At 42.5% G+C, this 13,909-nt stretch overlaps 1 protein-coding gene across 1 annotated transcript in view; it reads left to right on the forward strand.

The window, feature by feature from the left end:
- The first annotated feature begins 12,185 nt into the window (after positions 1 to 12,185).
- Positions 12,186 to 13,909, forward strand: part of PLBD1 (phospholipase B domain containing 1) — an 85,338-nt gene continuing 83,614 nt past the window's right edge. The window contains exon 1 of the mRNA XM_088837305.1: positions 12,186 to 12,436. Within this exon, the coding sequence (XP_088693431.1) occupies positions 12,331 to 12,436 (106 nt within the window). The 5' untranslated portion in view covers positions 12,186 to 12,330. The remainder of the gene's footprint in view (positions 12,437 to 13,909) is intronic.

Raw genomic sequence — 13,909 nt, forward strand, 5'->3', positions numbered from 1 at the left:
TTTCTAAGGCCCACTTGACTTCACATTCCAAGATGTCTGGCTCTAGGTCAGTGATCACGTTATCGTGACTATCTTGGTCGGGAAGATCTTTTTTGTACAGTTCTTCTGTGTATTCTTGCCACCTCTTCTTAATATCTTCTGCTTCTGTTAGGTCCATAGCATTTCTGTCCTTTATCGAGCCCATCTTTGCATGAAATGTTCCCTTGGAATCTCTAATTTTCTTGAAGAGGTCTCTTGTTTTTCCTATTTTGTTGTTTTCCTCTATTTCTTTGCATTGGTCACTGAGGAAGTCTTTCTTATCTCTCCTTGCTATTCTTTGGAACTCTGCATTCAGATGCTTATATCTTTCCTTTTCTCCTTTGCTTTTCGCTTCTCTTCTTTTCACAGCTATTTGTAAGGCCTCCTCAGACAGCCATTTCGCTCTTTTGCATTTCTTTTCCATGGGGATGGTCTTGTTCCCTGTCTCCTGTACAATGTCACGAACCTCCGTCCATAGTTCATCAGGCACTCTATCTATCAGATCTAGTCCCTTAAATCTATTTCTCACTTCTACTGTATAATCATAAGGGATTTGATTGAGGTCATATCTGAATGGTCTAGTGGTTTTCCCTACTTTCTTCAATTTAAGTCTGAACTTCGCAACAAGGCAAATTGGAAGTGGTCAAACAAGAGATGGCAAGAGTGAACATCAAGATTTTAGGAATCAGTGAACTAAAATGGACTAGAATGGGTGAATTTAACTCAGATGACCATTATATCTACTACTGTGGGCAAGAATCCTTTAGAAGAAATGGAGTAACCATCATAGTCAACAAAAGAATCTGAAATGCAGTACTTGGATACAATCTCAGAAACAACAGAATGATCTCTGTTCGTTTCCAAGGCAAACCATCCAATATCACGGTAGTCCAAGTCTATGTCCCAATCAGTAATGCTAAAGAAGCTGAAGTTGAACAGTTCTATGAAGACCTCCAAGACCTTCTAGAACTAACACCCAAAAAAGATATCTTTTTCATTATAGGGGACTGGAATGCAAAAGTAGGAAGTCAAGAGATACCTGGAGCAACAGGCATATTTGGCCTTGGAATACAAAACAAAGCAGGTTAACAGAGTTTTGCTAAGAGACCACATTGATCATAGCAAACACCCTCTTCTAACAACGCAAGAGAATAATCTACACATGGACATCACCAGATGGTCAATACCAAAATCAGATCAATGATATCCTTTGCAGCCAAAGATGGAGAAGTTCTATACAGTCAGGAAAAACAAGACCAGGAGCTGACTGTGGCTCAGATCATAAACTCTTTATTGCCAAATTCAGACTTAAATTGAAGAAAGTAGAGAAAACCACTAGACCATTCAGGTATGACCTAAATCAAATCCCTTACTATTATACAGTGGAAGTGACAAGTAAATTCAAAGGATTAGATCTGACAGACAGAGTGCCTGATGAACTATGGACGGAGGTTTGTAACATTGTACAGGAGGCAGTGATCAAGACCATCCCCAAGAAAAAGAAATGCAAAAAGGCAAAATGATTGTCTGGGAAGCCTTTCAAAAAGTTGAGGAAAGAAGAGAGGCTAAAGGCAAAAGAGAAAAGGAAAGATACACCCATTTGAATGCAGAGTTCCAAAGAATAGCAAGGAGAGATAAGCAAGCCTTCCTCAGTGATCAATGCAAAGAAATAGAGGAAAACAATAGAATGAGAAAGACTAGAGATCTCTTCAAGGAAATTAGAGATACCAAGGGAATATTTCATGCAAAGATGGGCACAGTTAAGGACAGAAGTGGTATGGACCTATCAGAAACAGAAGATATAAAGAAGAGGTGGCAAGAATACACAGAAGAACTATACAAAAAAGATCTTCATGACCCAGATAACCACAATGGTGTGATTACTCACCTAGAGCCAGACATCCTGGAATGTGAAGTCAAGAGGGCCTTAGAAAGCATCACTACAAACAAAGCTAGTGGAGGTGATGGAATTCCAGTTGAGCTATTTCAAATCCTAAAAGATGATGCTGTGAAAATGCTGCACTCAATATGCCAGCAAATTTGGAAAACTCAGCAGTGGGCACAGGACTGGAAAAGTCAGTTTTCATCCCAATTCCAATGTCAAAGACTGCTCAAACTGCTGCACAATTGCACTCATCTCACAGGCTAGTAAAGTAATGCTCAAAATTCTCCAAGCCAGACTTCAACAGTATGTGAATGGTGAACTTCCAAATGTTCAAGCTGGATTTCAAAAAGGCAGAGGAATCAGCAATCAAATTGCCAACATCCACTGGATCTTCGAAAAAGCACGAGAGTTGCAGAAAAACGTCTGCTTTATTGACTATGCCAAAGCCTTTGACTGTATGGATCATAGGAAACTGTGGAAAATTCTTCAACAGATGGGAATACCAGACCACCTGACCTGCCTCCTGAGAAATCTGTATGCAGGTCAAAAAGCAACAATTAGAAGTGGACCTGGAACTACAGACTGGCTCCAAATCGGGAAAGGAGTATGTGAAGACTGTATATTGTCACCCTATTTATTTAATTTATATGCAGAGTACATCATGAAAAATGCCAGGCTGGATGAAGCACAAGCTGGAATCAAGGTTGTGGGGGAAAAAAATCAATAATCTCTGATATGCAGATGACACCACCCTTAGGGCAGAAAGTGAAGAACTAAAGAAACTCGTGATGAAAGTGAAAGAGGAGAGTGAAAAGTTGGCTTAAAACTCAACAATCAGAAAACTAAGATCACAGCATCTGGTCCCATCACTTCATGGCAAATAGATGGGGAAATAATGGAAACAGCAGCAGACTTCATTTTTTGGGGCTCCAAAATCACTTCAGATGTTGACTGCAGCCATGAAATTAAAAGACCTTTGCTCTTTCGAAGAAAAGCTATGACCAAGATGGATAGCATATTAAAATGCAGAGGCATTACTTTGCCAACAAAAGTCCGTCTAGTCAAACCTGTGTTTTTTCCAGTAGTCCTGTATGGATGTGAGAGTTGGACTATAAAGAAAGCTGAGCACCAAAAAAATTGGTGCTTTTGAACTGTGTGTTGGAGAATACTCTTGAGAGACCCTTGAGCTGCAAGGAGCTCAAACCAGTCCTTCCTAAAGGAAATCAGTCCTGAATATTCATTGGAAGGACTGATGCTGAAGCTGAAACTCCAATACTTTGGCCACCTGATGCGAGGAACTGACTCACTGGAAAAGACCCTGATGCTGGGAAAGATTGAGGACAGGAGGAGAAGGTGACAACAGAGGATGAGATGGTTAGATGGCAGCACATCACCAACTCAATGGACATGAATTTGAATAAGCTCCAGGAGTTGTTGGTGGACAGGGAAGTCTGGCATGCTGCAGTCCATGGGTTCGCAAAGAGTCAGACAGAACCGACAACTGAACTGAATATAAGAATATGCATGCCGTAAAACAAATTTGGTTATAATACAATTGGTGATTGATTCACTTCCTCCTCTCAGTCACCATTTTCATTTCAGTGGCTCAGACAGTAAAGAACCGGTCTGCCAATTCAGGAGACACATGTTTGATCCCTGCATCAGGAAGATCCCCTGGAGCTGGGCATGGCAACCCACTCCAGTATTCTTGCCTAGAGAATCCCCATGGGCAGAGGAACTTGGCAGGCTTTGGTCTGTAGGGTCACAAAAGAGTTGGACATGACTTAGAGGCCAAACAATAACAACAGCCTTGCAAAAGGGTGTCCGTGATGTTAAACTATTTAATTTGGTAGGGCTTCTTTGGTGGCTCAGATGGTAAAACACCTGCCTGCAATTCAGGAGATCCAGGTTTGATCCTTTGGTCAGGAAGTCACCCCCTCTCCTCCCCCGGAGAAGGGAATGGCAACCCACTATTCTTGCCTGGAGAATCCCATGGACAGAGGAGCCTAGGGGGCTACAGTCCATGGGGTTACAAAGATGGGACACGACTGAGTGACTAACACTCTCACTTTCATTCACAGCATTATCATAGGGTTTTTCCATGTATATGCACTTTATCTTTACCAGTGCCAGTGCAGTTTGGCCCCCTTGCAGTTTTTACTCGTGGAAGCCATGTTTCTTCTCTCTACTCCATGGTCCATGTGTCGTCTGGCATCAGAACAATGCTCTAATGGCTCCAAGTCTCAAAAACTCCCTGAAATCTGTTGCTTCTGTCTGAAGCCCCTTTCTCTTCAAGCTCTGAAACCAAGCTAACAAGGCAGGCAAATTATGAAAGAGGCACCATGCTTTTCTCTCCACCCACTCATCTTTCCCCCCACCTATTCTGCTTTCCCCCAGGCGCTCAACACAAACCTACTTCTCCAGTTTCCTTCCTCAGTACCACTCAATTCAGGTAGATGGATACATGTGGACACATGCATTCATCAGACATATCCAAACATGAATCCTAGTTTTGCTTAGCCAAGACCCCACACTACTAAGCCTAATGAATAAGATTGATCATTCCCTAGAAGAACAATAAGAGGATGTGCTTCATAACTGCTAACAATTGCCCCTGACTAATTTGTTTTTCATAGCCAGTTTTTTTAAAAAAATAACACATTTTTCAAGAGGAGTTGCCAGGATGTAGAAAAATCATTGCTCAATTTATTTGGCAATGAAAATAGCTATTATGGGGTTTTTTAAAATGCAACTTGACTTCTGTTAGGTAATTCTTGTTGACACAGTGTTTCGATCAAATTGCTTGGTAGGGAAAGCTGAGCAGAAAAGCACTTTACAAGCTATCAACCACAGCAGGGACTCAATCCACACTGCACTGTGGAAAATGCAACTTGAGAAATCCACCTTGTGTCAGTGGGCAAGCAGGGGAAGAGGGAAAAAACACAGTCTTGCTAAAGGAAGCACAGAAGGGTGAGCTGCCACCTTCCTAGCAGAATTCACTGGAGAATACAGAACCTACTCGATTCCTGAATGTGGGGTCCTGAAGTTACTAAACCATGTAAAAAATTTTCTAAATTTTTACATTATAACTTCCCTATTTTTCTTAATTTTGACTTGTCATCCAGTCTGTTGAACTGTAGCAAAGTAATTCTTTCAAAAATTATTCATGCAAGTTCTATTTTCTGAGTCCTTGAACACTGGTTACCTTAACACATGAACTAAAATTAACTCAATATAAAATTTCATGGCCACAGCCTTGTCTCTCAACAAAGGTTGTAGATGATTCTTGAATGGCAAATTCAATCTGCTTTTTTTTCCTTTTTTACTACTTTGCAGGTAACATTTTCCATTTTCCCTTCACTGGAACAATCACAGTTCTTGTTTGTTTGTTTTTTTTTCTTAATAGTTAATAGGCAGTTATCCCTAGGGAGAGACTTAACTTTATTGAGTGAAGGCTTTGATCAGTTTAAAAGGTAAAGTTTTAACCTCCAGGACCAGGGCCCATAGATTGATGAGTTCAGGCTTGAGAGCATCTGTGTTTAAGAGAAGTCATCTGCTGGTTACTGAAAGAGCACAGGGAGGAGATGCCCGGACTTAAGTATTAATGCCAGCCTGGAAAGGGAGAGTCCGGAGATGTAAACCAATTAGAAAGTCAATGGACAAACACATTAAAAACTCCCCCTTAGAAAAGAAGTTTGCTGAGAGGATTTTTGTGGGAGTTCTTTGGTCATATTTATTTTACTTGTGTCCATATATGCATTTGGGCTTCCCTGGTGCCTCAAAGAGCCGCCTGCCAATGTAAGAGAGACGTGGGTTCAATCTCTGGGCTGGGAGGATCCCCTGGAGACGGAAATGGCAACCCACTCCAGTATTCTTGCCTGGAGGATCCCATTGTCAGAGGAGCCTGGAGGGCTACAGTCTATTGGGTTGCAAAAAGAGTCAGACAAGACTTAGCGACCAAACTACATGCATTTATTTTTACCAAACCATTTGAAAGTAAGTTGCAAACATCACGAAACTTGACCACGGCCTGTACTGGCTAAAAACTAGGACCTCCTTTTGCATACACAGAATGCAATTTTCATGCCCAATAAATGTTTAAATGTATAATGCCATCTAATATATAGTCCTAATTTATTTAAATTTTTCCAAATATTCTCCACTAAAATGTCTTTTGTAGATAACCCCCATCATACACATATACCTACTCAAGATCATATTTTGGGTCGTCACATCTCCTTAACTGCCTTTAACCTGGAAGAGTACTTCTTTATGCTTTTTCTAGGGCAGTGGGTTTTTGAGGGGTGGGGAAGGGGATATCTATTAAGTAACTGACATTTTAAAAAATAATATAGGCCAGTTGTCTTGCAGAATGTCCCACAATGTGGATTTGGCAGATTCAGGAATGACTGTATGATTTGTGATGCCCCACACAAGGTGAAAATGCAAGACTGCCTGTTCAGAAATTAGTAAGAATTTCAGGACAAGTGACAGCAGGATGTTAAACCAAGTGTGGGTCCCTTCTAAGGATGATAATGATGATGATGTGTGTGTGTGTATACTTTTTTTTGCAGGAAAGATTGCTGAAACTTTTATTTTTTATTTTGCTTAGAGCAAGTTAGAGATTGTAAGATTATAAACTGGTAACTTACTATAGTATTCATTTATAATTTATATTTAGAACACATCTTGCTATTAAAAAAGTTTTTTTACTGTTATAAACTGTTTAGGTTTAAATCATTTTTTTATAACCTGAAAGAAGATCTGGGACATTTAATACAGAAATATTTTGCATCTGTAGTCCAGATGCAACAAAAGTCACAAAATATAAAACCTACTATTGTCACCCTGTTTAACTGTCCAGTTCAGTGGCACTAAGTACATCCACACTGTTGTGCATCTCTCACCATTGAGGACGGGGGCTATTTCACCACACAGGTCATGTGCCCATGAAGCTGGCCCCAGCTAGATATGATCCCCATGATTTGATTTAGGCAAAAAATATTGCCAAGACTACAATGTAAGTGATGTTGTGAACCTCCCATCACATCATATCAGGAAAAGCACTCAGCTCAGGAAAGTTTTCCTGATAGTGTTTTGATCAGTGCTCCTGTCTGATTTTATTTGACCTTAATTTTCAGTAAGAATACCATTCTTAGGCTGGACTGTAGACTCTTTTGTGTCTCTCACCCTTACCTTCCTTTTCATTTCCATCTTTCCCCTCTATTTTTTGGAGGGCCTCATCAATTTTTCTGTCAAATTCCTGACTGCATTTTCAACAGTGTCAGTTTCTGCTCTTCATTCATAGCTTCCAATGGAAAGTCAATAATACAATAAAATTTTTAGTTTTCTATCAACCCTCTCTTATTATATCCATCTCTCATTCATCTCATCCCTTTTCTTCTCAACCTGTTTTTCTTTAGAGACAGCCTATCTTCTCATATCGTATAGAAGATGCTAATATTATTTTCCTAAAATTTCTTTGGGTTCCTAAAATTGATAGTGTTTAGAAATTTGAGCTTTCAGGGTGATGTTCCTTTTCCCTCATATGGCAATGTTTCTAAAAGACTCCATGTTGTGCTGGTTCTTGTTTCTGATTACTCATCCTTACATTGAAAGTGCTAGCAGACAGTGTGTTTCTCAACAGAGAGAGTATTCAAATTTCTCTTGGCAATGCTCCCTAGTACTCCTTTCTCAGACAGCAGTTTTCAGGAAGATTGATATGCACAGTTGAGAACACAATTCTCTGTATCCAGGGGATGTTCATCTAGTTTACTCAGCTAGACTGAAATAGGATCTTTTCCTAGTAACATTTTCTTGGGTTTTGACCCTGGGTTTCATTTACATGTTAATTTCTATCCACTTTCCAAGAATTCACTGCCTAAGACTTGTATTCTTGTTGTCTTCGTTTAAAAATATCAATAGCAACTAGACCAACCAAATCTTGATCAAACACTTTTCATTTATCCACTGTTATACACGGTTTAGGCTTAAATACTTTTTTATAATCTGAAAGAATATCTGGGACATTTAATACAGAGATATTTTGCATCAGTAGTCAAGATTAAACAGAACAAAAAAGGGTTGCATTTTGTTAACTGTTTTTACTTGGCATTGGTATTTCTGTCTGTAGAAAGAAGAGAAAATATTAAGATAATTAAGAGTAGGGGAAGGAAAGTAAATAGAGAAATTGGTGGCATCTACTCCAGTACTTCAGACACCTGATGTGAAGAACTGACTCACTAGAAAAGACCATGATGCTGGGAAAGATTACAGGCTGGAGGAGAAGGAGACAACAGAGAATGAGACGGTTGGATGGCATCACCAACTCGATGAAGATGAGTTTAAGCAAGCTTTGGGAGTTGATGGACAAGGAAGCCTGGCGTGCTGCAGTCCATGGAGTCGCAAAGAGTCAGACACGACTAAGCGACTAAACTGACTCCAGGAGATAGCCACTGAATTTAGAAAATAAATAGAAAAAGAAAAATTATGAAAAAAGAACCCCAGGCAAAAAAATTACATCTCTTAAACAATGACGAAAATGTGCTTGGCCTCAAGGGTGTTCAGTCTTTTTTTCAGCCTCTTTGGAATGTAAAGATGGGGACCAAGATGCCTATCAGCTGGGTAAAAAGTTTATAGTTATCTGTAGAGAAAGATAATGATACTAAATCATCTACTCTACCCCATCTACTCTACTAAGCATCTACTCTAATCAGTATTCAACTTGTATAGCAACTTCTCTTTTAAACTCTGCTTCATCTGCTTCAGTCAACCCATGCCTGATTCACGTCTCACCCTTATACTGTGGTCCCAAAGCTAAGATGTGCTAGTGGCCTTACAATCGCTGACCAATGGGAGCCCCTCTTTTATATAACCAATTTACAAAACACCTGCAGTCTAGAAATTACAATGGATGGTAGCTTATATAAAGTGCAAGCAAGTGAGTTGAAGAGAAGATAGGGATATAGTACAGTTGTTCAGCTGCTGTGTCATGTCAGCTGCTGTGTCATGTCTGACTGTTTGTGACCCCATGGACTGGCAGCACACTAGACTCCCCTGTCCTTAAGTATCTCCCAGAGTTTTCTCAAATTCATGTCCATTGAGTCGGTGATACTCAGTACAGAACTGTGTTATAAGTAAGCAAAACAAGCTTCACGGGCATTAAGTTTGAGCCCAAGAATGTCCATCTTTTCTGCAGCAGTCTGAACTCAATAATCTGATCTCAAAGTACCAAATGGTAAGTTCAGCTACCAAAACAACCTGTACAAAAATGAATGTAGGAAAATAATAAATAAATTCAAGAAAAATTAACTACAGAAGTAAATATATAGAAGGAAGTTGAGTATTACCCTACACATTTAGTAAAACTTAGTAAATTTTCCAGTAGTAGATTAAATCCAAGAAGCTAAGACTTGTTTCTCAAGGAAGGAGGAGACAAAAGTAATGAAAAAACCAGAGTAAAGCTGGTCTTTTTGAGGTCTTGTGTAGACACAAATCATAATATTCAAAGTCATTCAAATGTCAGATGTGTGCATTTTAAAGAGAAAAATATTTTGAAATATTCAACAGTTAATTAAAAGGCACAGATTGAAATAAAGTGGTGTGAGAAATATTCAAGAACAATAAATTGGAATAAGAATAATACATAATAAGGTATGTAGTAGATAATAAATGTTTAAAAGATAATAATGTATAAGAATGTATAATAACTCTTATGCAAACAACTACAAAGTCTGAAGAACTGATAAGAGAAAGACTCAGTGGGTTGATGCAAGGGCCAGTACCACCCTTCCTCTAGGAGATGAGTCGCCTATTTGATGGGTGGGGCTGGATGTGGGAGCATTTGGTAACAGAAACTCCAAATAGGTCTAGAGTTACCAGAGCAGAGAAGGCTGTGCTTAAACTTCTCAGAATGTAGCTCATGAATTTGCGAGGAGTTATGTGCCCTACAGTGACATGCGAATTGCAGATAAGCAGTGATAGAGGGCACTGTTTGGGGAGGCTGACAAACACACCCCAAGTCAGAGGATCTTTGAGTCCCTACTCCACACGCCCACCCCCACTACACACACACACACATAGAGGGATCTGAGGGGTCTAAGAATGAGCCAGAGGATCCAGCAGAATCCAAGTCTGGATGGAGAGGTTGCCGAGAGTGCCAGAGACAGCCAGCTTCCTTCCCCAAAAATGTACATTTTCTTTCCATGCTGAGAGGTGACATCCCAACCAGAGGCTGCATTTCTCAGTCTCTTTATCATCCAGGTATGGCAATATGTCCAGTTACTATTGATGGAATGTGAGTGGAAGTGAATAAGAAGTAAGAGAGCTGTCCCATATTCTTTCTTCTTCTTCTGGTTAGAAGAAGACATTCCAAGTCCCTTGGGTGATGATCCCTGTATCCAGTTTGACAACCACGGTGAATTCACAAGGGCTGCCTAGAATATGGGCTTCCCTGGTGGCTCAGATGGTAAAGAACCCGCCTACAATGCAGGAGACCTTGGATATGCTAAATATTCACAGGAAATAATAGTATCAGTGTAACACACCACAGTGAACTCAAGGGAGCATTTGAGATATTATAAATCTTTGAGGAAAACACAGTACCATCTAGGACACTGAGTAAATTACTACTTATAAATTGTTTGACCCTAACTAATTAATAAAAGAAACTGTTAGATATTTCTTTTGGCCTGCGGTCTCAAGATTCTCAGGGCACTATGAACCAAGAAAGATGGGGACATCTGCCTTAGGGAATGGTGGAACCACAGATGAAAGGATACCAGATTCTTAATTCCCACATGAAAGAAAGCCACCAACAAATAAAGAACTCCCACATTAGACTGGTATATGAGTCAGGAATACATTTCAGTTGCATTAACCCATCGAACCTCGGGAGTTTGTCATTACCTAACTAATACACGGAGTATGTAGGAATCCAGACGTGAGGCCAAGAACCTCATATGTCAACAGGGGGTTCCTGCCACTGCTGTCCCACAAGGAGGACCAAAAGAGATGAACTACATCTCACTGGAGGCCACCAAGCCAAAAAGATGACTCACAGAGTAGATGCCCTCTACCCAGTCAATACATAAACCCCCTGAAACAAAGATGAACCTTAAGTAAAGGGGCAAAGAATATGGAGGAGGTGAAGAATGCTTAGAATTTAGCCCAAATGAGATTGAGTAACCTTAAATTTGTCATGCTAAAATTTTTGCCATGGTGCATAAGTGTTTAAATGCTAAGTTAATTACACCTTTTGGAAAAGAAACAGGCTTACATGATGTGTTTAACAATTTGCATAGAGATCTGATGTAATTGTTTTATATCTTTCCTAGCATGACAAGTGTGTTTCGCCCTCTAGGAAAGGTGCCTCTTTCCCTCCCTTCCCATCTCCCCTCAACACCTGGGTTAAGCGCAGAAGAAGGATGGAGAAGGCGGTGCCTTGGTACCCAGGTGGATACAATCATAGGTAAGCAGGGCTCTGTTACAGCACTGATGGCAACTTCCGGTACCTGTTTATTTTTGGGGCTCTGTCGCTCCTGGCCTGCTGTAGACCGTGGTCTTAATGATCTTTATACCACCTGTACCAGAGACACAAGGAGGGCTCAACAGAGGCTTATTGGATGAATAAAATGTCTTTTGCCTACTTCACAATGTCACCTAGGGCACCCTCTGCCACCTTCACAATGTCCCCCAAGGCACGGTGTTGCCTACTTCACAATGTCACTTTCAACTGACCCCGCACAGAAATGGGGACTTCACAGGAGTTTTCTGGGGTATCTCTGGTTTCAGCCCCATCTGATCTGAATCACTCGCCAGCGGTGGCTCCAGCCAATGAAGAGAAAAACAAACGATCCGAAGTCCTGAGCGGCAGCAAATGGATTTAGGTTAAACAGGGGGGATGGAGAGTGGCACTAAACCCTGAGTTGTAAGCACCTGGGAAGCCCTCTCCGAAAGGGTGAGGAATCGGAGCTGCGTGTAGGCAGGGGTATGCTTTTCTACACTGCCCGGGACGCCCCCTCTCCGCTGCTGCAGACCAGTGGCCGGCCCTGGAGGCCAGCGGTGTGGACGTGAACTGATCTTTCCCAGCCCTGGGTCGCCAAACCGCCCGACGGAGCGCGGAGAAAGCAGCACGCAGGTCCCAGGAGTGCAGGAGGGGAACCGGTCCGGCCCGGCTCACGGGGCGCTAGAGGGTCAGAAAGGACCCGCCCTTCCCAGACGGGCCCAGCAGGGCGAAGGTTGTCCTCAAGACCACGTGAGGCTTCCGCGCCCCTAAAAAGCCCCAAACAGGCCGGGCTTATGAGAGAGGAAAGTTAAGAAGGACGCCCGAACCTCCGCGTCCGGGCGCCCCGCTGTCGGCCCTAGAGCCGCTCTGCCAGCAGCTGCCTGGTCCTGCCGAGCGGAGCGGAGATCGCGGCCGCGGAGCAATGTCACGCCACAGCCGGGATGAGCGCCTCGGGCTGCCCCCGCCGCCGGCCCGGCTTCCGCTGCTCCTGCTGCTTCTGGCCGCCGCGGTGCCTCCGAGCCAGGCAGGTGAGCCGCGCGCCCAGTGTGCCGCCCCGGCCGGGGGCGCCGGGAGGGACCTCTGGGAGCCCGAGCGCTTCCCTCTGCGCGCGTGCCTCCCCGTCGCTCCAGAGTCCACTCAAGTTGACTTCCCGCGGATGTCCGTCTGTTTTCTGGGTGGACGCCAAGGAATGCGCTTCTGCCGGGGCGGGGGGACGGCCTGCGTTGCTCCAGCCCTGCTGGCGCTCGGGGATGGCCCCGGACGAGGACTTGGGGGTGTGTGTCTCCAAACTTAGAAAGTGCTGGCCGGAATTCTTGGCAGACAAATCGGTTCGCTCCGGCACGGCTCTTGGCTTTGCTGATTCTTGGCTGATCCTAAAAGCGTTAGCCAAAGGACATCTAAATATATTTATTCTCATCATAGTGTGATCCAGGTTGCCACTTTTTTTTTTTGACAATGGCTTTTGTTTAAAGTGTTGAGAAGTGCAACATGGTAGTGTTAGCTTGAAATGTGCTAGGCAGTATACCCAAGGATTTATGTTCTTTCATATACTGCTCACTGCAATCCTAAATGGGCTTCCCAGGTGGCATAGTGATAAAACAGAATCCGCCTGCCAATGCAGAAAACGCAGGAGGCATGGATTTGATCCCTGGGTGAGGAAGATCCCCTGGAGATGGAAACCCACTCCAGTTTTCTTGCCTGGGAAATCCCATGGAAAGAGGAGCCTGGCAGGCTACAGTCCATGGGGTGGCAAAGAATCTGACACGAATTAGCCACTAAACAACAATAACACGATCCTAAATAGGTTTATTATCCCTATTCTACAGATGAGAAAGTTTGAGACTGAGCAAGTTCAATGATTTGCATAAAGATACACAAATGGAGGCAGAGCTGAAATGCAAAAAGGCATGTACTTAACTACTCCCCTCTTAATAAAACAGGTTTTAAACAAGGTTTCATCCCTACAGGTATTGACACTGAATTGTACCCTTTACTTCAAAAGCAAAAGGGAGGGTGTGTGTAGGTGTGTGGGTGTTGGGGGGTGGGGGTGGGGTCTAGGTTTTGTCTGTTTCATTCCCAATGAGTAAAACTAAGATTAAGTTAAAAAAAAAAAACCTGAAAGACTTCAAAAGTAACATATAAGAGACAATTCATTTAAAACGAGAGAGGATTCATTTTATTTCCTAATTCCTTTTCTGTGCTGACTTTGCGCAAGACTAGGGTGGGGTTCAGCAGGGCTATCCCTTCCTAAAAGCGCCTTATGGGTTCTTGTTCTACCGTCTTCCATCCAGTATGTGCAGTTACCAGATTTCAAAGCCTTAACTTTCGCAATGTGCCTACTTATCACTCTTAAATTTTTCCAGTCTCCGAAGCTGCCTCAGCTTCTGAGCTCAGAAGTGATGACTCCCTGGCTCCTGACCTGTGATTTGCCTACACATTCTGGAGACGGCGGTGTCCATGCCGCCTTATCGCCCACTGAGACTGCTCATTTGAACACACCT

The sequence above is a fragment of the Moschus berezovskii genome, chromosome 6 (assembly GCF_049115385.1).
Source record: "Moschus berezovskii isolate FMDL1 chromosome 6, NW_MosBer_1.0, whole genome shotgun sequence".
Classification (NCBI taxonomy): Eukaryota; Metazoa; Chordata; class Mammalia; order Artiodactyla; family Moschidae; genus Moschus; species Moschus berezovskii.